Source organism: Notamacropus eugenii, chromosome 1, assembly GCF_028372415.1.
Source record: "Notamacropus eugenii isolate mMacEug1 chromosome 1, mMacEug1.pri_v2, whole genome shotgun sequence".
NCBI classification, from domain to species: Eukaryota; Metazoa; Chordata; class Mammalia; order Diprotodontia; family Macropodidae; genus Notamacropus; species Notamacropus eugenii.
In genome coordinates, this window is record NC_092872.1 from 379,423,207 (window position 1) to 379,447,116 (window position 23,910).

The following is a 23,910-nucleotide window of genomic DNA, read 5'->3' on the forward strand; positions in this document are numbered from 1 at the left end:
TACTCAACTATTATATTACTTCTATTTACCAAGGAGAATGTATACTTCTCAGGAGGAGAAGTACAGATGCTTCACAGGGAATTGAAACCTAAGATAAGAAATGGTAAAAGAACAAGCACTAAGCCACTCTCATAAAATTCAAGTCAACACGACCTGAGTGATCTTGGGAGAGTTAACTTCTCTGGGCTTCTGGTTCCTCACCTTTAAAATAAAGGGGTTAGACTAGAGGGTCTCTATAGTTTTTTCCAGCTCTAAATTTGATGACCCTCTGAACTACATCCCATGGCACTAGAAAAAATTGGAGCTATCAATAAGATTTCTATGCACCTCTCGGTGATCTTTGGAAATCAGAGAGGGGATGCTAAAGGTGATGCCAGATGAGAGACGAAGCAAGTTTTCTGATTTTCAAGGTCTTCAAACTGTAGCCCAATGAGCTTGATGACAATTCTTGGGAAATTCCAGAAAGGTTTGAACTCAGGTAGTTTGTAAGGCCTTAGAAAGGCTAGAACATAGCATGGGTTCATCGTGAACAGGTTATGCCAGACTAACCTCATTTCCTTTCAAGGTTACTAGACTGGTAGATCCGGGAAATGCCAGGTACGTGGTATACTTAGATTTCAGCAAGGCATTTATTTAACAATCTCTCACTGTAGTCATGTGAACGAGATTGACAGGTGCAGTCTGTATGATGCTGGTTAGAATCTTGCTTGCAGGTTGTTATCATACAGTTTCCTTGGCCATCTCCATGTCACCTATTTAGGCTGTGCCTCATGCCTGATACATTCCCTCCTCATCTGTGCTTCTGAGAATCCTTAACTTCTTTCCAAATTCAGCTCAGACTCTACCTCCCACAAGAAGCCTCTCCTGATTACCCCTTTCCACCACCATTGTTAGTATCTCCCTCCTAAAATTATCTTGTACTTACTTGGTAAACACTTAGATGTATACATGTTGTCTTCCTATTAGAATGTTAGATCCTTGAAGGCAGGGATTGTTTCATTTTTTTTTGTATCCATAGTGCCTAGCATAGGCAACCCTTACTAAATGTTTGTTGTTTAAAACTGAACTGTTTTGAAAACTGTTCAAAACTGAACAACTCTAGTAGTAGCCACAAGTCCCTTTGCTTGGCCTTCATTTAAGATGCATTTTCATCAGTGACCCAGATGAAGGCATAAGTGTCATGTAATAGGTAATGTAATAATATGCATTTGAATTATTTATATAACTTTTATATAGTATTTTCAATTTTACAAATAAGGAAACAGGCTGATAGAGGATAAGTGATTTGCCCAGGATAACATAGCTAGTAAGTGTCTGAAGGCAGAATTTGAACTCATGTCTTTTTGACACCTAGTTCAGCACTCTATCAGTAGACAGAGTACCTACCCATTTAACCTCTCTACATGTACTTGCACATTTATTAAATACATAGACAACACAAAGTTGGGAGAATAATTAACACAATGAATGATTTTTTAAAGAGGGATTACGATACAAATCCTTCACTTGAATTAGAAAAAAAAAAACCAGTTGTGGAATTATAGGATGGGATATGTGACTAGATACCAGGTCATGTGAAAAAAAAAAAAGTAGAAGCAAGATCAATGAGGCAAAAGTGGGATATAACAATCAAATGGAATTTCAGTTGGAATACAAGTCAGTCTTTCTTACAGAACGAGGAAGGTGACAGTCCTGTTGTACTCTGTTCTGAGTAGACCGCATCTGTAGTATTATGTTCAGTTGTAGGCAATGAATTTTAGGCAAAACACTAAAGAGCTTGAAAGCATTCACAGGATAGAATGCTGGGGTGAATCCAAATATGAGGATCACTTGAAGGAAAGGATATTTAGTCTGAAGAAGAGATTGGGGGACATGTAATAATTATCTTCAAGTATTTGAAAAGCTGGCACATGAAAGAGTTTAATTTTAAACTTTATCTGCTTATACTCAGCAAACAGAAGTGAGAGCAAAGGGTAGAAATTAAGAGCAGGTTTTATCTCAATATGATGACTTACACTAAGTCCTATTCCAATAGAAGGGATTCCAAGTTCAGTGGTAGCTACTGTTTTTACTTTGATGTTTTAGTAAAAATTTGCTAAGAGCTAAATGAGTCTATTAGAAGAGTGTTAATTGGAAGCAAACTGGTGAGGGTTCATGAGCTAAAAATAGATTTTGGAATGTTGACTCATTGGATTACTTGTAGAACCCAAGGTAGAAGGCACCCCCATAGGGACCCAAACAGATTGTGCCAGTAAAAATTGGAGGAATATTCCAGAAAGGGTGCTATACGTGAAAACAAAAGAAAGAAGGAAATTAAATTCTTGGAGAGAACAAAGAAGGAATTGGAAGAAAAAATTTTCATGCATCCTCCGGCAATTAATACTGATTTTTCCTAGGACAGGAAGTCATCTTGTAACACATTTTATTTATTGTTCATGATGAACATTTGCAAAAAGATCATCATGAAAATACTTTTCACTAAAAAATTCTATGAAGTAACATTCCAAATTCAATTAATGTATACTTCGATAGGTGATGATTCCAATGCGTATGTTGGAATTGGTTTATGTTAAATGTACTGGAAAACATGTACCCAGAATAAGGCCTGAGAAAGGCCAATGGTTTATTGACTACACAGAAACCTCAAGTTTACAAATCATGAATACTTTTTTTGAAAAAAAGAATTGCTATGCCCAGGGCTGGTAAGCTATGACCTGTAGGCTATATCCAGCCCATTACCTATTTTTGAATGCCCTACAAGCTAAGAATGATCTTTACATTTTACATTTACAAAGACAGGCAGTGAGCCATATTTGGCCCATGGAATATAGTTCCCCAAACCCCTGTCCTAGGCTATAGGCATGTCAAGCACTGAATAATGCCATTTTAAAAAATGAAATTGATTATATTTTGACAGCAAATGATTCATTATTGATGTAGGAGTTATTCTTGAGTTAAATCGCTAGAGCAAAGACCAAAAATATTAAAGTTAGAATAAAAATGAGGAAATATGTGATATACAATTGAAAATTTTAGTTATGACATTCAAATGAAAAACCAATTATGAAAAATGAGGTCTGAATAGAAGAAAAGACATAGAATAATTTAATTTGCAGTTTAGCTGATATAAATAAGTTGCTGTGTTGTTGTTTTTTTTTTAAAAAAGCTAAACTAACCTTATGAAGTACTCCAAAGAGCAAATACTTGGTTTACTCCAGGATAACTAAATACAATGCCAGTTTAGAATATAAACTCTCTTGTAAAATAATTTTTACATGATGCGAGATTATTAGTGGGATCACCTCTCAAAGCAATAAAACTGCTTTAGGGGTAAAATTAGTTTAAAGAAAGCTGAGCAAGCAACCCATCTAAGCAAAGCTATGAGAGGGAATGTAGGATAAAAATGGAAGGAGGATAATAGAAGTTAAAATGAAGCAAACTACAACAAATGTTTACAGCCAAATTGTGCTTGTAAAGGAGGAAGACATGCATATAAAAAATAAAAAACAAAAAATCTAAAGATAGAAAAAGCAGACAGATCAGGCCAAGTATACATGCTGGAGGAGACAACTGGGAGGAATCAATTCACAAGATATTTAAAAGAGAGGAAGATATTAAAGATGTGGGGAAAAAATATTGGATTTTATTTATACTTCCCCAAGTGAGAGAATATCAAGAACTACCAATATTAATGCCTACTTTCGCATCTAAATAAAAATTTTAAGAGAGCTACATTAACATCAAGGGCTTCCTTGCTGAGGATATTAGTACAGAAGATACAAGCTTTTCCAAGTGTTACTAGCATAGGAGACTATGTTTTTGCCATCAAACAACTAACTGAAAGATTTAAAGAATACAAGACTACTGCGCTTATTGTTTATTAATTATAATAAAACATTTGATTTGGTTGCTTTAAGACTTTTCCAGCAAATATCAATATTATTCAAGATTTCTAAAAAGATCTAAGAGATAATTTTGTTCAAAGACTCTCTGATCACAAAGATCAGGTAAGGCAAAAAACAAGGATATGTATTCTTACCAAAGATGTCAACCACTGTCATGGAATAGGTACAACCCAGAATCTAAGTTGAAGAGCATTTCCCTATGGATTGGGGAAGACATTGTATGCTGCTTGTATCAAGTCCCAGACATTACAGAACCTCCTACAAGAGACCTGTAACCACTCATAAAAGTTTCACCTACTCATCTACATGGGAAAAAAGCAAGTTGATGAAAACTACATCAGTACAGATTACTACATCTAGTCTGAGGTTAATACAAAAATTTAGGAGAGAGGTGTCCAGCTCTACAAATCTATAGAACTCATCTATCAGTATATATTTCTCAGGTAAACAGTACAAATGGACAATGAGTTGAACCCAAAGTTAAACAGAAGAGTGGGATCGATTGCCTTTGGGAAATTGGGAAAGTCCTTTAAGGACCCAAATCTTCTCCTAGCAACAAAGTCTCATTTTTTTAAAACCAGGATTCACCATGTGTTACATGGCTACGTGGTTGCTTCAGCCTTCAAAGAATTAAAAATGAGAGCAGTGGAGAGGCACACAGTGTGTGCAAGTTTCCACATTTAACAAACAAGGAACTTTGAAGAACCAGGGTTAAGAATGGAGAGAGAGAGAGAGAGAGAGAGAGACAGAGAGAGACAGAGATGGTCACATGTCAAGAAAGAGGGATAGCATGTGTTTCACCAGCATTGCCATCATGTTGAGAGAAAATAGGCTGGGTGGGTCCCCTCCAACAAACCTAATGGAGAATATGGGCAAGAGGCAAACAGAATGGGCATAGACATAGATGTATATAGGTATAGATGAGTGGAAATCTGTATCCCTGGAGGAAGATCAGCACTTATAAAATCACTGATCCACTTAAGTATGAGGAACAACTTTCCAGCACTGAAAACTATCTAAACATGGATTGGACTGCCTTGAGAAGTTGCATTTCCTTTCACTAGACATCTTCAAGAAGCTCCATGACATTTGTCAGGGATGTCTTAGAAGGAATTCCTTCTTCATATGGGAATCGGACTTGATGACTTCTAAAGTTCCTTCCAACTCTATGAATGATATTATGACCCCATAACCTCCCCACAAAAGGCTGAGGATGTCCAAGAGGACAGGAGCTAGAGGAAGGGAGGGAAGGAAAGCATAGTTCCTGGTAGAAAATTAAACTACTCTCGTTTCCTCTCCCCTAACTAGACTGCAGCTTCTCCTTGAATTTGTTTTTTACTTAAATTCATTCAGTACCCTAAGGATGTGGGAAGACAGAGGTTGGGGGAAAAGAAAGAAAAAAGCATGTTTAGTGATAGTCTCCCCCATTCTTATAGACGATTAAGGTGAGTGGTAACATAAGAATACCAAAGGGTGGGAAGATTCACCCTCCTTTCAGTATTATTAGAAATTCACCCTCCTTTCAATCAACAGGTTAAGTTTCTTTAATTCAAGGAGCCTTCCTCAACTCCTCTCATCCTTCCCTCTCCCATATCTAATTAGATGCCAAACTCTGTTGACTACTTGCTCTACAAATCTACATCTGTTTCATTCTCTGTACTCACACAACTACCATGCTAGTTCAGGCCCTCATCACCTCCTTCCTGGACTGTCACAATGGCATCCAATTTCTCCCCTCTCCAATCCATCCTCCATCCAGCTGCCAACGGGATTTTCCTAAAGCACAGGTCTGACCATGTCACTCGCCTTGCTCAGGTTTTAGTAGATCCCCTAATAAAATAAAATACAAACTCCTTTGTTTAGCATCTGAAATCCTTCATAATAAGTTCCAGCTTGTCTTTTCAAGTCGATGACACAATGATTCTCCTCACATACTCTACATTCCTGTCCAAGTGGCCTATTTGCCATTGTTTGCACACAACATTCCATCTGTCTCTCATGCCAGGAATGCTCTTCTTTCTTACCCATATCACTTGAAACCCCCTACACCTCCTGTCAAAGTTCAGCTCAAGCACAGATTCTTTCCTATGAGGTCTTTGTTCTTTGCCTGGGTAGTTGATGCCCTCCCCCGCATTAAAAAAACCAAAAACCTATCCAGTATTGACATATCCATGAATATACTGCACCGCCCCACCCCCCCCAGTAGAATGCTAACTTCTTCACTTCATGAACTGAGATGCCAAGGGCAGGGACTGTTTTTGCTTTTCTTTACATCCACATCACTTAGTGGACTGCTTGGTATTAGGTGGAGCTTAATAAATGCTTGTTGACTATCCTTAGTTGATAGTACACAGGAAGTACCTAATAAATGTTGTTGATTACATATCAGAGAGAGTGCTAGGTCTGAAGTCAGGACATCTGGGTTTAATCCTAACTTCAAGGTTTAATACCCTTGTGACCATAGGCAAGATTAGCTTCTCAGAACCTATTTCCTTAATTATAATAATGTTGTCCTAAATTACTTGCTTTTGGAGAAAAATGTCATGTATCCCTAAGCCATAAAGTTCTATAAAAATGGCCTAGCTCACACGGATCTCTCAATGAACGGTGGTCTCCATCCATCACTTACTCTGGTTCTTTGTGCTTTGTACACAGTACGGGTTACCTTATTTACCATTTCACTCACTTCTCTATCATGAACCCCTTACCCACCCAGGGCAGAAGCCATGCCTTGTGTTTTTTGGTCCCCCTCCAACATAAGAACATAGAACCTACTCAGTACATACTTATGGATCTAACTCATCTCTCCATGTCACTGTGAGAGGCTTATTTGGGTCTCCATTGAAAAGGGCTAAAAATGCAGAATGCAAGATTCTCTCTGCCATTCTTGGGCTCAGACCATCTAGGGAACACCACCTGGTTTATTCTGCTCCCTTCCTTTGAGTACGAGGATTCCTTTAGCACTTGTCCAGATAAAGGCAGAGACAGCACATACAAGAGACAGGAGCTAGTTAGGCACAAGTCCTTTGCTCCTCTTTTTACTAGCCACACATCTTTTTATTTTTGGGTCCTCACATAGTACCTGACCCATGTGATTTGCTAGAGCTGTTGCAAATCACTTCTCTCAGCATCAACATGTTGATTTATAAATTGGAATCATAATTCTTGCCCTGTTCTCTTCCCAAGACTTCCTCAAAAGATCAGAAGAATGTCACATCTATTTGTTGTATCTTCCCAAACCCCAAACCCATTCTGACATGCAAGACAATGTAGAAGTTACAATGTAAACTTTTTCAGAATAGCAATTGCTTCATTCTTTGTATTGCACCCTCCCCACCCCCAGCACAGTACCTAGCCTGGAAGAGGATTTAATAAATGCGTGGGAACCAGTTGATTCATCACTATCTAAGGTTAGAGTATTGGTACTGGGGGAGTGAGCAGACAGCAGATTAGAAAAACAGAGGAAGAAAAGGTAGCATCATAGATGGTAATTCTTTCTGGAGCCTGTTTAACTGGACCCAAACTTCCCAGGACACACTTCAGGGGCCCTGTATGTCAGTCAGTCAACCAGCATTTTATTGAGAGTTTATGATGTGACAGACACTGTGTAAAAGTGCTTTCAACAAAGCCCATGCAAGGAAATGCTTTAAGCAGCATCAGGTAGGGAGAGGCTGTGGTGAGGAAGCCCCAAACCAGGAAGATTAGACGGAAGGTAGACACGAAGGATGCAGGTGGAGCTGTGAATAGAAGTTTGTCTTATGCCCCAGATCTGACTTCATCTCCAATACTGTGGACAGTTCTGGGTTCCAGAGAGCGGAATTGAGAACAGTCAGGGGAAGCAAATTTTGGCCCAATATATAAAAGGACTTTATGATAATTAAAGCTGCCCCAAAGAGGAATGGGTTGCCTTCAAAAAGCAGTGAGTTCCTCAACTCTGAAGTCCTGAAGCAAAGGATGGTGTACAGATAGGGTAGAAGAGATGCCTGTTCAGCTTTGGGTTAGATGTCTTTCAGATACCTTGTGACTCAGGTTCTATGATCAGTGTACATTTTATTCATTTTAGAACACATAAACAGGAGTAACTTCACTGGGTAAAACACCTATGTGGAAGTGTCACCCTTTCCTCCTATGGCATTCACAGAAGACAAGTCCCAAGTCCCTTTCCTCCCCATCTCCGCTCCCCCTCCCCCTCCCCACTTGTCTTGGCTGTGCAGGGATAAGTGCTGGCTGTGGTCTCCTCGATTATGAGGCTGGATAGCAAAGGAAGTTTCCCCCCAAAGCCATGGCAACCTCTATAACCAATAGGGCAGCTTTGAACTGGGGACCAGCTCTCCCCTTTGCAGCTAGTCCTCTCCTCCACAGAGGGCCAGCAAAGCCTTGAGGTAGTCTCCGGAGTTGTCACTCTAAGAGCAGAAAGAAAGGACATGATCACAATGAAAAGCCTTCCCAGGTCCCTCCCGGAGTGGTAACCATCCCCTCAGAAAGGCCCCCATCAATTCCTGTAGTAGGAATTCTTTCATGCTCTAATAAGAATGCAGGGGATGCCTCCGTGAGAGCAAGGCCCCCTGTGAAAATATGAGCTATGGAGGGAGAGGACAAAAAGTTATTGGGACCAACTCAAAACACCCTCCTTTCCCTTCAGGTCTAATATGGTCTAGCCCCTGGTAAGAGATGCTTGGATTATGGTAGGGTCTGGCATTCCTTTCTCCTTACCTCAATGACATGGTGAAGTGATTTGTCATACTTCTCAATGAACTCTCGCCTAATGTTGAGCAGGTCAGTCTCACTTCTGGAGACCATGATTCTTGTGAGAGTTTTCTCATCTGTGCCTGCTCCCTGATAAGAGTAAATATTGGTGGAGATGTGCAGAGAGGATGTGTGAGACACACACACACACACACACGCACACACACACACGCACACACACATACACACACACCCCCACCCCAACATCGACCAAGCCCACAGGAGGAAATTATGTCTCAATCTCCCAGGCCTTCTCAAGATAGAACAGATTAATTGGCTTCTGTGAGCACTTGGGACATGAAGCTGTTTGGAGCTGGAACAGTAGATAATCCTCTTGCAACCACAGAGAACAGACTTGGACCCTTGTCTTTAAGGATCTTAGGATATTAGACCTTAGGGAGGGTCATCTAATACAGCCTCTTCATTTTTAATAGATGAGAACACTCAGAGGGGAAGTCATTTGTCCAAGAAGTTTATCCACTTGGATCTTGGCCTAATTACTAGTGAATACCCAGAAAACCTGGAAAACTTTTAGGGTGAATGAGGTTAAATGTGGCTATGGCTAGCCTTAGAATTGTGTGTGCAGACTATAAATATAGGATTAAAAAAATGTCTAACATCAGAAATAGAATGGGTATGGGGAGGAAAAGATGATAGAGTAATATGTAGGCCTGCCCTAGGCCTCAGCCCTGGGGAACACCAGGTAGGCAGTATAACTTTACAGGTATTAGATGTTGGTAGGGTTTCATTAAGGCTATTCCCCATGCTCTTCCTGAGCTCTCTACCCATCTCTAAAATTTCCCAATAAATGTTCTCAGATTGGCCTTGGGAAAACATTTTGAGTTTGTAACCCCTCTGGAAGGAGGTTTGTCCTCTGTGCTACACAGGCACCTTTGCTGATACCTCCCAGTGTTTCTAAGCATCATTATGAACAGGAGATTATTAACCTCAGTGTGTGGGGGAGAAGGGAATGAGACAGGTCTGGGCTGCCTTTTGGGCCCTTACTCTAGATGGTCCCAGAAGAAGGAAAGGGTTTACCTTCATGGACTTGTACAGTTTATCAGCAAAGAAGAGAGGCTTGTTCTTGACACTTTGGACTAAGGAGAACATAAAGGAAATGTAGTTAGAAACTAGTTTCTCTTATTATCTGCACACAAATCTGGGGCTGTTACCTGGTGCCAGCCCTAACAATGACTGTATGCCAACATAATTGGTCTTTGGCACTGACATCATCCTTCCAGTGTTTCTCTCTATTTCAGGCATCTGTCCTATGCCTGCCTCTCCCATTCATAGGGACTTTGATCTCAGCTGACTGTCAACTAATCTTTTCTAAGTACTTAGCTGATAATTAAAGTGGCATGAGTCCAGGGACATCTGCTTTCGAGTGGGCGGTAGGAATACCATATATCCTTTAAGATGCAAAAGGATTAAATTCTAGTGGTAGAAATTTTGGCACTCTGATACACAGAAGGGAAGATATTTGGATGGGAGTGGGGTGGGTGGGAAGGGCATTTCTGTTTCTCCTAAAAGCATGATACATAGGTGACCCCCTGCTTCACTTATAAGGACTGCTAGTCCCGGTTAAGAGATATCTGGGGGTGGCCGGAGTAGAGTCTGCAAATATTTCACTGGTGCTTACAATGGCTCTGCTGGAAATACCTTCAAAATCTTCCCCCACAGACTGCATGAAGGGAAGAATGGGTTGAATATGAGGAAGGCAGAGAATAAAAGGAGCTCAGAAACCAGGTGTGGGCCCACCCAGTTTACCAGCTTCCCTGAGTTTGGGGATTACTGATTCTGGTCCCAGGCTAGGCCCCAAACTGGGCAGCTCAATGTTCCATGCAATTCATAGGAAAACAAAAGGCAAGTAAGATATAAATACAAATTCTCTGTATTACATCCCCAGCACCTCGCACAGTGCCTGGCACATAGTAGGTGCTTAGTAAATGCTTGTTGATCAGTTCATTGGTCTCACTTGCTATTTGTGTTAGAGAAGAAAAGAGAAGGGAATGAAAAGAGGAAAGGGAGGCTGGGCACAGGGAGAGGAAGGGACAGCTGAGTTTCCATCTTGAGTCTTCTGGTACTGGCATTCATTAACAATAACCCTTCAGCTCTCTTCACTCTGTTCTCCCCAGTCACCAAAAAAGAATAGTGCCCATGTGATCCAAGAGCTAAGGGAGAAAGGGAATGCAGAGTGGAACTGGGGAACTTATAAAGAACATTCCTTCCTCCTTTGTTTCTCTTGCTAATTCATTACAGACAAGCAGGGTATTGACTATTTCCTCTTGAGGTGGAATAGACTAAGAATGGCAGTTCTCATTAATCTTCAGGCCAAGTGGGCAGAGCTTCACAGGCTGGAGGAAATGGATTGAAATCTATGCTATCATGAGTTCCCTCATGGGCAACTGTACCAAGTCCCATAGCCCACAGTTCCCTCCCACTCCCAGCCACTTACCAATAGCCACCAATACATCCCGCACGTCACCAGACATCTCTTTCTTAATGGTGTGCTCCACATCATGATTAGTCATCTTGATGAACTCCTGGAAAACTGAAAGCCAGGAAAGCCCAGGAGAGGGAGTAAACCCCAAAGTCAGTAGAGAGGGGAAATTCCCACCCTTTTCTTCCCAGGTCCCTCCCCTCCCAAAGTCCCTCAAACAGCCAGAATGTCCCCCCTCACCAGCCCAGGACTACGATGAAGGACATGAGTTCCGAAGTATTTTGGCCAGAAAAGCAATACTATTTAAGTGAAAAAAATTGCACCCTGTCAGCGTTTCTCCTAAAATTCTGAGTATGTGGTGTGAGCAGGGCAGCTTACAGTGGAATTATTTCCTCCCTTTTCCTAGACACTAGTCCTCTATTAATGTGGCCTAAGATCAGTAGGGGTTTTTTTGGCCCACATCAAAATGTCACCAAAGGTGCAAAAATATCTTCTCTGATCTATTCCCATGTGTGCCTCTGCCTTCCCCACAGTGCCAAGCAGAGAGGATGAGGCAGATAGGAGCATGGGGCAGGTGGGGCGCTAACCTCTCCGGAGGTGCTGGTAACTTCGAGAACACAAAATACTCATGAAACGTGTTTCCAGAGAAAGTTTGTCGCCACCGGTCTTTGTGTCTGCTATCTCCTGCAAAGGTGGGGCAAGGAAAAATACAGGTAAGATTGGGGGGTGGGTGGGAATGGGGAAGAAATTGTTATTGTCAGCGTTCAACACTCAAATATTCTTGTCCAAGGGCTTTGTTTCTACAGGAAATGGCCTGTTTAGGAGGGATGGCCTGTTTAGGAGGGATGGTTCATGGCCCTTGGCCATGGCCTCTCTGCCCTTTGAAATAACTAGGAAAACTTGGCCTCAAATGCTTTCCATTCCCATTCAGGAAGAGGAGATTCTCGGAGAGAGCGGCCAAGCTGGCCCAGACATCAGACCGGCAGTTGACCTGGCTCTAGCCATGAGTCCCTAATCACCAGCCTTCAAGAGATGGCTTTTCTGCCCACTGTTTACCCCTCTGTTTATTTCCAGACAAACAGCCTTCAAGAGGTATTTTTTGGGGGAAGAGGGCACAGGTGATGGGGAGAATGACTAATGAGTGATAGACTGAGAGAGAAGGAGAGAGAACACCTTAGGGGGAACCTCAAACCCCAAACTCCCCAATGGGTTCAGCACACGCAAGCAGCCTAGCCAAAATTCATTCACATGGGGTATTAAAAATCATAATAAAATTCAAGACTCACCAAGATTTCTGCAATCACCTGAGAGCAGGGAGAAGGGAAAGAGGGGAAGGCAAAGTAAGAGTAAGGTCTGAGAAGACCCAATTTGGGATAGGGGGGTGGGGTAGAAAGTGTTTTGAGGAAGAGGGTCTTGCAAGGACACTGTAACTGCATAAATGAAGAGCCCAGTGGTCCCTGATTTTTTGGCTCAGACATAAAATGTTGAAGCTAGAAGGGACCTTAGAGATCATCTGAAGATATAATGGAAAGAACAGGAAATCAGTAGATGTGGCTTCTAGTCCTGGCTCTACCACTAACTCACTGGATTATTTTGGGTAAATCAAATTTCTCCATGAGTCCCAGTTTTCCCATCAATAAAATGGAAATACCAAGATATACTTTCTTGTGAAAGGCAGTAGTGTAATTATTAATGAGCTCATTTAAAAGATGAGGAAGCTGAAAGATTACACAGATTATAAAAGTTAGAGCTGGGATTTGAATTTAAGCCTCCTGATTCCAAGTCCAATGCCCTTTTCAGGTTCATTCTAAGAGTAAACTGTGACAGCAGGTAAGAAAGCAATCTTAAATACAAAGGTTTCTCTGCTAATGCCAGAGGTTAGTACGTTTACAAGGTTAATTACTGTTGGGTTGCCCAAAATACAATCATTTGATTTATAGTACTTACTGTATTTCAGGTGTGTATGGCACCTGTACTAATGAGATTAGCTGTAACCTTTTGGAACAGATGGTTGTTCTAGACACAAAGTTCCCCCCTCCAGGAATTATCATCCCCATTTTGAAGCATTCCAACTTGAAAGCATCTCTTTTCACAAACTTAAAAATACTACGGAATTTCTACTTTCAGAAATATTTTTTCGTATTTAAAAGACACAAGTTTCCAATCCCACCTCTGTCATTAACTCTACTTGAGTGAGGACAGAGTCACTTTCTCTGGGCCTCAGTCTCCTCCTATGAAAAATGCGGGGGTGGGTTAGATGTTCTCTAAAATCCTTCCAGTTCTGACAATATTTCCTGAGTCTACCTAGGACCCAGAGAATCTCCCTACAACAGTGGGTGGGTCTTGAGGTCCACATAAATTCCTATGCTCCCAAAACAGCTATGTGAGAAGGACCAGGCAAGATGACTGGATTAGGAGCAGCTCTGGGTCAAACATCCTTTGAATGATAGATACCCCTGGTGTCTCTCTCTTTCCTCTCCTGTCTTTTTATCTAAAAAGCAGCAGTGGGCTGAAAAATTTATCAGTTGAGCTCCCTCTCCTGACAAAAGCAGGAATTGCAGGCTGTGTTTAAGGCATGGAGGGACCGGATGGAATGAGTGAAGGTGGGAGGATCCAGCCAGGATTCAAAGGCTTTTCAGAGGCTTAGGAAACCTGCAGTAGGAGTGGGGCAGGGGAAATTGCCATACAACACATAAAGTCAAGTAGGAGGGATGAGACAATCACAACCTTGGTTTTATTTTTTAAACAGGCTATGCTGGAGTTTATTGTTAAATTTTCAGTGTGAAAAATTTGAAATTGGCAAGGGCTTAATTTATTGTTTTGTTGGTTGGCTGGAATAATGCAGATTAAACTTAATAGTATGCTATACATCATCTTTTTCCACCAGAGAGCCATTTGTTAAATATTTAGCAGTATATCCTCATTCCACGGGACATATTTTTAAAGCTTTGCAAAAATACACAACCTTGTTTTACCAGGAAGCTAGGTGATTACAGTGGCCAGAGTGCTGGTGGCCTTGAAGTCAGGAAGACCTGAGTTCAAGCATAGCCTCAGATCAAATCCAGCCTGACACTCACTGGCTGTGTGATCCTTGCCTCCACTGTAAAATGGGGGCACCTCCCTAAAGAGTTAATATTTGTAAAGCATTTTGCAAACCTTAAAAGTGCCATACAGATGAGTGTCTATCCTTTCCGAATGGGGCCAGCCCTAGGCACCATCAGGTAGGGGAATTGATTTTTCTATGATTCCCAGGTCCCATTACCCCTCCCCCTCCAACTGTCCCCCGGGGTTGCCCAGTTCTCCATATACAGAGGAAAAGGTAAATAACCACCTGCAGTTTGTGTAATCGAAAGAATCCTTGCCTGGAAGTCAGTACCTGGGCTCCAGTCCCAGTGCCACCCCTAATGCCCTGTGTGACCTTGGGCAAATTATCTCCCCTCTTCAGACTCCAGTTTTACCAGTGGTGAAATGAAGGGGTTATATTATTTGTTAAAGTCCTTTTCAGCTCTGATACTCCATTGACGTTTTTTCCTCTTTCCAGAAATATCTAAATTTTTTTAAAAGAGGGTAATTATTAACCCAAGATAGAATATGACAGTAGAAAATTAAGAGACAACGGTGGCTCAAAGAAAAAAAATCCTACTCTGGTTCTACTCGAAGAAACCCAGGGCTAAGAAAGAAAAATCAAAGCATGGCTAACTCCCTATTTGTTTAAATTCATTTTTTCCATATACTTTTCAGCACTTCTCCGTTTGAAAAACCGCCTAAGTCAGATCAATGGGGAACAAGAGGATACATCATAAGGTCTTTGAGGCAGCAGAGGAAAAAGGAGATTATCCACCTCTCTGGCCTTCAGTCGTTAAATACAGAACAGAGGCAGAGGTGCCAAACATGCAACATTCCCAAATGTTGCCTGAACCAGATTAAAATGTAATGGGGGAAACGTTTAACAAAATAAGTAAAAACACAGTAGAACATATATAATGCTTATATGTGGTTTTCTAATTCAATATGTGGCCTGCAGGTTTACTGGTCCCTTATGGAGGATTTTTTGTTTAAATTTGATGTCATTATTTTAAGGAGCAGAGAAAAACAGAGCTGGACTGGGGCCCTTAGAAGATGGAATGGCAGGGCTGGAAGATACCTTGGAATACATTATCAAGTCTATCTTATTCTTTCCTGCTACATTAAAAAATGATTTTATAGATAAAGAAAAAGGGGCCCAGAGCGGGGAAGGAAATTTATTAAGGTCACACAGCTAGTTTGTGTTAGTAATTCTAGTCTGGCTGGAACCCAGATCTGACTCCAGTTTTCTTTCCATTTTGTGTTTACAGATGAGGGCATTGTTTATAAATGTTTCTAATTTTGGAAATTTGATCAGATAACTTGATCCCTTGTAGCTCCAATTCTCATTTCCAACCTGTTTTTGTGTTTTTTTTAAGAATGTGGGAGATAACTGGTGCTTAGCTTCATAAGGATCTGCAAGATAGAGAGGCAGGAGTGTATGAGAGTGTGTAAGAGTGAGTGAGTGAGAGTGCGTGTGTGTGTGTGTGTGTGTATGTGTGTGTATGGCAGTTATGACAGGGCAGGCTCTTTTCACATAAGCAGGCTGGTGTGCCTATCACCAGGATCTCCCATTGCTGCAAAAGGAAGTCCTTAAGCAAAGGAAAGATGGTTCTAGCTTTGGGAAGGAAGCATTCCAGCTCCAGAGTCAGCCAAACCAGGCAATGCTATGAACACAAAGCAGCTAGGAGACCCCAATGTGCCCCCAAACCCACCTCTGTCTTAGGGATGGTATCTAACCTCCCTATCTGCACAGCCTAGCCAATGCTTCTGAGGGCCCAAACTCAGAACTACTCAGGACACCATCTAGCTACCACCCCATACCACACCACAGGGGCTTTTAGACCTTCCCTTTCTTCCTCTCTTTGAAATGGACTTGTTCCCTGGATCAAGCATTTTCTTAAGAAGGAAATGTCATTTCCCTGGGGCTAGGATGACCTCTTTCCAGGGACAGAACTTTCCATCAAACCAGTAACCCTATAAAATATCCCATAAAATATCTCACCTGGGCATCCTCTCGGGCCTGCTCTGAATTTTCAGGTCCCTCATCACGGTTTCCCTGTAGTGGAAACAGGAAAGAATTACCACAAATGTACTGAGTAAACAGCAACCAGCCCTGTGTTGAACAAGAACAAAGAGAAGCAAGAGAAAAAATAAAAAAGGTACAGTCTTTGCCTTCTACCCCTACCCCAGCTCACAGTTTAGAATGGGGGAGGTCATGAAATGGGACAAAATACTTTTTAATACAAGGTCCATCACTGATTCTATCTCCTCCAGGAAGCCATCTTTGATAACTTTGAGTGAACACTGATAAAGGCAGTTAGAAAAGGGAAATAACAAGTGTGTGGTCACACTTGAACCTGAGTTCAACTCTTGCCTGACTTGCTCAAAGTCACCCAGGTAGCAATTAACACATAACCACTCTGGACCTCCGTTTCCTTGTCTGCAAAAGGAGCGGTTTGCTGAAGTATCACTTCACATTCATCAAACTAGCAAAAATGTTAAAGGACAGGAAGCTTCATTATTGGAAGGACTAAATAAGAGACAAGCAGCTAATCCAACACTGGTAGAGTTATAAATTGATTTAGCTGTTTTGGAAAATAATTTGGAATTTTGCAAGAAAAGCTTACTTGAGGGGCAGCCAGGTGGCACAATAGATAGAGCACTGACTCTGGAGTCAGGAGGATCTGAGTTCAAATTTGGCTTCAGATTATTATTAGCTGTGTGACCCTGGGCAAATCATTTTGCCTCAAAGAAAAGAAAAAGCTAACTTGTTCATACTTGGACTCAGAGACCTTATTACTGGGACTATAAAGCCAAGAAAGCAAAAGACAGCAAAAGACTCATCAATCCAAAAACATTCATAACAACATCATTCATCAACCCTTCACTTTGTGCCTACCACAGTGTTTAAGTGCTGGGGATACAAAAACAAAAAAAAAGGCAAACACAGTCCCTGCCCTCAAGGGGCTCATAGTCTACTGAGAGAGAAAATATATATAAACAACTAGGTCCATACATGCTATAGCCAGAGTAGGTGGAAGGTTACCTTAGAGTGGAAGGTGCTTAACAGCTAGGGGGAATTGAAAAAGCCTGCTACGGTATTTGAGCCAAGTCTTGAGATATGAAGTTGAAGAGGGAGAGTATTCCAGGCACAGAGGGACAGCCAGTGTGTGCAAAGGCACAAAAATTGTAGTTCCATGTTTGAAAAGAAAGCCTTGTTTGAGGAACTCTTAAGTAAGCTAATGTGGCTGGATCAAGGGGATGAGGGAAAAGAAGACAGAAAAGGTAGGAATGGGTCAGGTTGTGATGTGTCAAAGGACTTTTCATTTGATCCTGGAGGTAACAGAGAATGACTGCAGCTTACTGAACGTTGTTCAGTTCTGTCCAACTCTTGGTGACCCTGTTTAGTGTTTTCTTGGCAAAGATACTGGAGTGTTTTACAATTTCCTTCTCCAGCTCATTTTATAGATGAAGAAACTGAGGCAGAGTTGAGTGATTTGTCCAAAGGTCACTTCATTAGTAAGTGTCTGAGGTAGGATTTGAACTCAGGAGGAGAATTCCTGACTCCAGGCCCAGAGCTCTATCTACTGTACCACCTAACTGCCCCATGAAGCTGTAAAGACTGCTCTGAAGGGCAATAAAAAACTCAGGCCAAATACCATAGCCAAATGCTTGACATGGAACAAGAGATGAGAAAAGTACTCTCCTCCCTTTTTTGCCGAGGTTGGAGACTATGAGTGTGCAGCATTGCAGATCTAGTACTGTCACACTCGACTGATGTTTTGGATTAGTTTTGCTGAACAGCTTTTCTTCCTCTTCCTTTCTGATTCTGTATTAAAGTGAGGTCTCAATGAGTAGCAAGGGGGAGGGAGGAATGTATGAGGACATGAAGATGGCATGAAAACCAAAGATATTGATTAAATATATCCCAGCAGTCAAGGTTAGTGCCCTAATGTCAAAGTTAAAGGACACATTCCTCCTTCCTTTTAATAATTGATAGATTCTCTTCTCAGGAATGCATTTTGTAAAGGGCCTCAGGTATTTGTGGAGAGGTACCTGTTTGGCCATGTTTTTCAAAAAGAGAAATCCATAGCCATATGAAAAAATGCTCTAAAGCACAAATAACTAGAGGAATAGAAATTACATTAAGTCTGAGGCACTCCTTCCTCCCCATCAGATTGTCAAAATTTAAAAAAATGATAAATGTTGGTGGGAAAGGAGAAAAACAGGCATGTTGAAGCAAAGTTGGAGGAGCTGTGAATTTGTACAACTGTTTTGGAGAATCATTTGGAACTACGCACCCAAAGTTACTAAATTGTGCATATCCTTTGACTTTCCAATACTCCGAGATCAAAGAAAAATACCAATAAGGTACAAAAATCTTTATAGGTTCTCTTTTTGTAATGGCAAAGAAGCATTTGCTTACGTACTGAGGAACAGTTGAATAAATCGTTGTGTATAAATGTAATAGAGTACCATTGTGCTGTAAGAAATGATAAAAGAAATGGTTTCACAGAAGCCTAGAAACACTTGTTTAAATGGATCCAGAACGAAATGAATAAAACCAAGAGAACAATTTATATAATATTGTTCTTCAGTCATTTTTCTCTTATGTCCAACTCTTTACGACCCCATCTGGGGTTTTCTTGGCAGAAACACTGGAGCAGTTTGTCATTTCCTTCTCCAGATCATTTTATAGATGAGGGAACTGAGGCAAACAGGATTAAGTAACTTTGCCCAGGGTCACACAACTAGTAAGCATCTGAGGCCAGAGTTGAACTCCCCAAGATGACTCTTTCTGACTGCAATCCTGGCATTGTTCACTGTGCACCTAGCTGCCCAAATTGTACAATAGCGAAATTGTAAAGAGAAGTACCTGTCTTATCGCAATAAAATGTATCAATAAATATTAGAAAAAAGAAAATAAAAAGGTTGGAATTTATCACCTCAAAGTGCTCTAGAAACACAAATGACTTGCCATTGTCTCTATAACGTCCTTTTCAGCTATGATCCTAAGACAGTATCTCTTTTCCTTCCCAATCTATGTAGGCTAAGATAGTTATCTAAGATACTTTGGACGTGGGCTATTGGGGAAGGAGCATCAGCTCGAATCTGGATCTTAGCTCTCCTATCAGCTCACTGAGGGTGATCTTAAGTAAGCCATGTTCCTATTCCAAGTTTCAGTTTCCCAGTCTATTAATGTGAAGAATAATCTTCTCCCAGTCAACCCTCCCATAGCTTCTGTGAAGCTCAAATGAGATAATGGACAGAAAATGGCTTTGTAAACTGTTAAGCACTGCATGAAGCCAAAGAGTGATTTGTGAGTAGGAAAAGGCCACTCTTACTGAGTACCCTCCTGAAACAATTCACCTACCCCCAACTCTAGGGCAGCCAGGTGGTGCAGTGGGTAGACTGGGCCTGAAGTAAGCAAGACCTGAATTAAAATTCGATCTCTGATACTTACTAGGTATGTGACCCTGGGCAAGTCACTTATACCCATTTGACTCAGTTTCTTCATCTGTGAAATGACCTGGAGAAGGACATGGCAAACCATACCAGTATCTTTGCCAAGAAAACCCCAAATGGAATCATAAAGAGTCAGACACAGCTGAAACAACTGACCAACCAATTAGCCTGGCTAGAGTTTAGAACTTTGTATTCACTGAGAAAGGATTTTGTAGTGGTTCTCCTGTGCTGGGCATAGGGGAGCGAGTCTTCCAACCTCCCTCTGGGCCCAGCTCCCATTAGCGGTGTACAGGCCATTTTGCTGCCCCCTTGGCCATCTTCTTTGTCTTCCTTTCAACAGAAATCAAACTCTGTCCCTGGGACCCTGGGTTCTAAGAGGTGAACTTCTGCCTTCTTTTACCTGGAAACAGGCTGCCAACTCCTTGTGTGCATATGCCTCCAATTCTCCTTTTTATGTCTTCTCCTTCCCCATTAGAATGGACTATGTTGCTTGACTTTATTTGTATTTCCAGCAAATAGCACAGTGGTTGGTATATAATGAGTGCTTAATAGTGATTATCATTCATTCATTCATTCACACACACAGGAACCCCCGGACACTACCTCCTGTTCTTACCGTGGCTAGGGAGACAAGGATCCTCTTAAGGTGGCCAGATGTGTCTGAGGTCAAGTCATCTTCCAGGGATTTACGGTAGTCTTGAGAAGAGAGAAAGGTGAAGGACATGGGGCTGAGCAACCTCAGAACAGCTCAGCACTGCTACAGGAAAACCAAATGTGCTTAGCTCAAGCTGGACTTAGAGAGAAGCTCAGGCCATCACTTGTAAAACCCTTAGGGAGATAGCGCACACCTGGAGGCTTCCCAAGGACTCTCATACCACCTCTCCTCTAGTTCCCATCCTCATCACCTCTGGCCCAGCCCAGAACTTGCCATGTCTCCTTGGTTCTGGTTTTCCTCCCTTTACTTCCTTGTCCTCTTACCTTCTTGATAAGCTTCATTGATGGCCTGGATTTCTTGGTTGTTTCGAGTGGCCAGGATTTCAATCAGAGCCTGTTCATCAGTGCCAGCTCCCTGGAAGCCCATGAAGAAAGGTGAGGCTCAGTTATAGCTTTGTTATCGTTACCAGAAAGACCAACTCTCCACTTCAAAGTCAGAAGGGACTACCCGCTGCCTCTTCTGTGTCACCATGCAGAGGCTAGGAATTCAGGGCAGGTCCATTTTAATTTCATTCTTACTCCTTTTCTTTCCAGGATCTGACCTTCTTCTACCTACTGTTTCTGCTCACCTATCTCCTCCTGAGCCTACTGGTACAGAGTACCCAGGACAGGGCAGGGGAAGGAATATGGTGAGGGAGGTTGTCCTCTGATTGCCCTCCCTCTCATCCAGGGGTGTCCAAGCTTCCCCTCCCCTTCCCCAGCATGGCACCTCCATGGCTTTCTTCAGTTGCTTGGCATCATAGTGTGCAGGGGGCATCATGAGACCCAAGATCAGCTTCGCCAGGCTGCCTGAGAGCTCAGACTTCAAATCAGCCATCAGGTCCTTTTCAAAGACAAAGCAGAGAATGGATATGGGGGGAAAAACAAAGAGGAAGAAACAGGTTTCTCCCCCTACCCAAAAGAGGAGAAGGCTATCACCTGTGGTTGGGGTAATAGGACTGAAGACAACGGCCTAAGGTTAAGGTAGGAATGTTGGTATTTTAAGATAGAACAGTTTAGGAGGTTAGAGTTAGACAAATGATTTTGGGAATAAAGCCACAGGTTTAATCATGAGCAGGTCAGCTAGCTTTGTAATGTTCTCTGGACTGTTCCCCTAACTAACCCTATACAAACTGGGCTCTGATTGATCACCTCCAAACTCATAACATGGTCACAAGGAGGAAAAGGAGGAGAGTATGAATGGCCCAGTACAGCTCACAACCACTGTTTGAGGTGAGAGAACAAAAATGTCCCTGTCACATTAAAGAAGGGACACTTCTATAGACTACTACACTATGGGTAAGTAGTTATATTAATAATAAGGATAATAATATATAATTAATAAGGATAAGCCAAAAAAGGTCCAAGAAAAGGAGAAAGTTGGTCAAATGTGTGAAGGGGTGTCAGAGTCAGGAAAAGGACCCAAGCGTGGAACCAGCCTCACCCGGCCAAAGTGGGACTTGAAGGTCTGTCGAATCTGCTGCCGCTGCTGGTTGCTCCGGTGTGTGATGATATCAATGATGGTGTCCTCATCTGTACCTGAAATGGCCAAAGAAGATTCAGAAGGACCCAGCAGGACAGGCTAGAGAAATACCCCACATCTTCTCATCCTGAGCAAGCTCCTGGTAATATGGTGCCCAGTTCTAATGATCAGCAGCTTCCCACAGTCTTCCCTGATCTAGGGGGTGTCTAATTATTGCTTAACTCTGAGGTTCCAACTAGGACTGTTTCCCTCTAAGCCAGAGGCTTCCTATTCCTCCCTTATTATATCACTAGGGATATTAGGAGACTGCAAAGTCAGTAGAAATGGATAGTTCTGACTTGGTAGTCAAAAGAGCCAGTGTCACTATAGGGTGCATAACAGGAGCCAAACAACCAGAACAAGGTTGAGGATAATTCTATTGACCTCCTGGATGACCCAAGAAGACCACAATTGTCTGCATGTTTTAAAAGGACACCGATTAATTGGAAGGTGGATAGCAAATTCTCATGTTATGTCACATGAGAATCTACTAAAGGAATTGGAGGACAATCCATTGCAGAAATTTCTCTTCTTCTCAAAAAAGGGAAGATGTGTCAAGGGGTGAGGAGGGTTGGGAAGGAGGGGGAGAACAAGATCTGTCTTTAAATATCTGAAAGGCTCTTAAGTGGAAGGGGAAGTAGATTTGTTTAATGTGGTCTAAAAGACTACAACTAGTAGATACTAGTTCTAGTAGGAACTAGAAAGAGAAAAGTCCTTTAGAGTGATATAAAAAATCAGTGCCTAACTGTTAAAACTGTTCAAAACTGGAAGAGGATGCATCAAAAGGTAAAGAGTTCTCCATCCCTGGAGATCCCAAATAACCACAAAATAATAACTAACATCTGCGTAGTCCTTTAAAGTTTGCCAAGCATTTTATAGACATGATTTCATTTGAGTTTCATAACTACCCTGGGTATTATTATCCACATTTCACAAGTAGAGGAAACCAAAGCCCAGAGAGGTTAAATAACTTGGCCATGCTTATGCTGCTAGGTAGTGTCAGACTCAGGATAAAAATCTAGGTTTTCCTGACTCCAAATCCACCATTCTATCCATTATATCACGCTGTCTCTGTTGAAGCAGGGGTATGAAGCATAACAGAGAATATATTGGTAAAATAGGAGAGTTGATGTTGGCATGGGTATAACTAGAGATTACCCAAAGGAAGAAAAGACTGAAAAGAAAAGATGAAATCAGGAAACAGAGCTGGCATGGAAACATTATAGAGAAGAGATGGGAGGCTTTGAATATCCAGGCATTTACTAGAGCTCCTCCTTCCACAAGGAAGAGCAGGGAAAACATTCCTGGCTTGCTTTAATGAAAAGGTAATCTTCCAAAAGGTAGAGATGAAACTACTATAACAGAGCTGATTTTGACAAGGATTTTACCAAATGGTTGGTAAAGGAGAAATACAGGACCCGGAGGTAGGGGGAAGGATAACAACTCCCTCTTACAATCTGTGATGAAGGTTGAGAGGAAAGTGGGGCATAGTCTGATATAGATACACAGTAGATTTTAGGAAAGCAGGTCTCAAGAGTGTTCAGAGAAGGGACCGGTAAGATCACCAGCTTAAAATACAGGTGAGATCTATCTGAGAGGGATGACAAGATCTGAAGAATGAAATTCAGAAGACAAAAACATTAAGTATTCTAATGAGGAGGAAAATGGAAGTCTGCTTAAAGAGACTCATATGAAGTGACCAACCTCGGATTTTATGAGCCCCTTTGTAGAAGATGGGAGCAAGAGTAGATAACAGGTGATGAATATACACTATCCCATGAGTAAGTAAATAGTATTAGGAGAGCTTAAACTCAACAAACTGAGACTGGGGACATATGTTAAGGATAACAAAAAGAACTTTAAAGCCATATTGGTGGAAAAGAAAATCAAACAAGGGATAGGATGAAATCATGACAGAGTAAAGACAGAATTGTTTGACTCTAGGTTTTCTTAGACTGAAAAGGAGAGAACAAACGTAACCAATAAGGCCCTAAAGTCCAACACAAGTAGACATGAGAGCACTTGGCTGCTCCTAAATAGTTCATTCAAGTCACCAAGTCTGGGTGCATTAC

The 23,910-nt window shown here is 41.6% G+C and overlaps 1 protein-coding gene across 2 annotated transcripts in view; it reads right to left on the bottom strand.

Moving 5' to 3' along the window:
• Window positions 1-7,935: 7,935 nt before the first annotated feature.
• ANXA6 (annexin A6) overlaps window positions 7,936-23,910 on the bottom strand; it is a 58,611-nt gene continuing 42,636 nt past the window's right edge. Inside the window, exons 16-26 of one of the 2 annotated variants that reach the window (XM_072630752.1) lie at window positions 21,761-21,855; window positions 21,047-21,160; window positions 20,602-20,692; window positions 20,240-20,319; window positions 16,160-16,213; window positions 12,378-12,395; window positions 11,679-11,775; window positions 11,107-11,202; window positions 9,690-9,748; window positions 8,619-8,741; window positions 7,936-8,308 (exon numbers count right to left, since the gene is read on the bottom strand). In XM_072630752.1, coding sequence (XP_072486853.1) covers window positions 8,249-8,308; window positions 8,619-8,741; window positions 9,690-9,748; window positions 11,107-11,202; window positions 11,679-11,775; window positions 12,378-12,395; window positions 16,160-16,213; window positions 20,240-20,319; window positions 20,602-20,692; window positions 21,047-21,160; window positions 21,761-21,855 — 887 coding nt within the window. In that variant the 3' untranslated portion in view covers window positions 7,936-8,248. The remainder of the gene's footprint in view (window positions 8,309-8,618; window positions 8,742-9,689; window positions 9,749-11,106; window positions 11,203-11,678; window positions 11,776-12,377; window positions 12,396-16,159; window positions 16,214-20,239; window positions 20,320-20,601; window positions 20,693-21,046; window positions 21,161-21,760; window positions 21,856-23,910) is intronic. The other variant, XM_072630753.1, reaches the window with a different exon arrangement.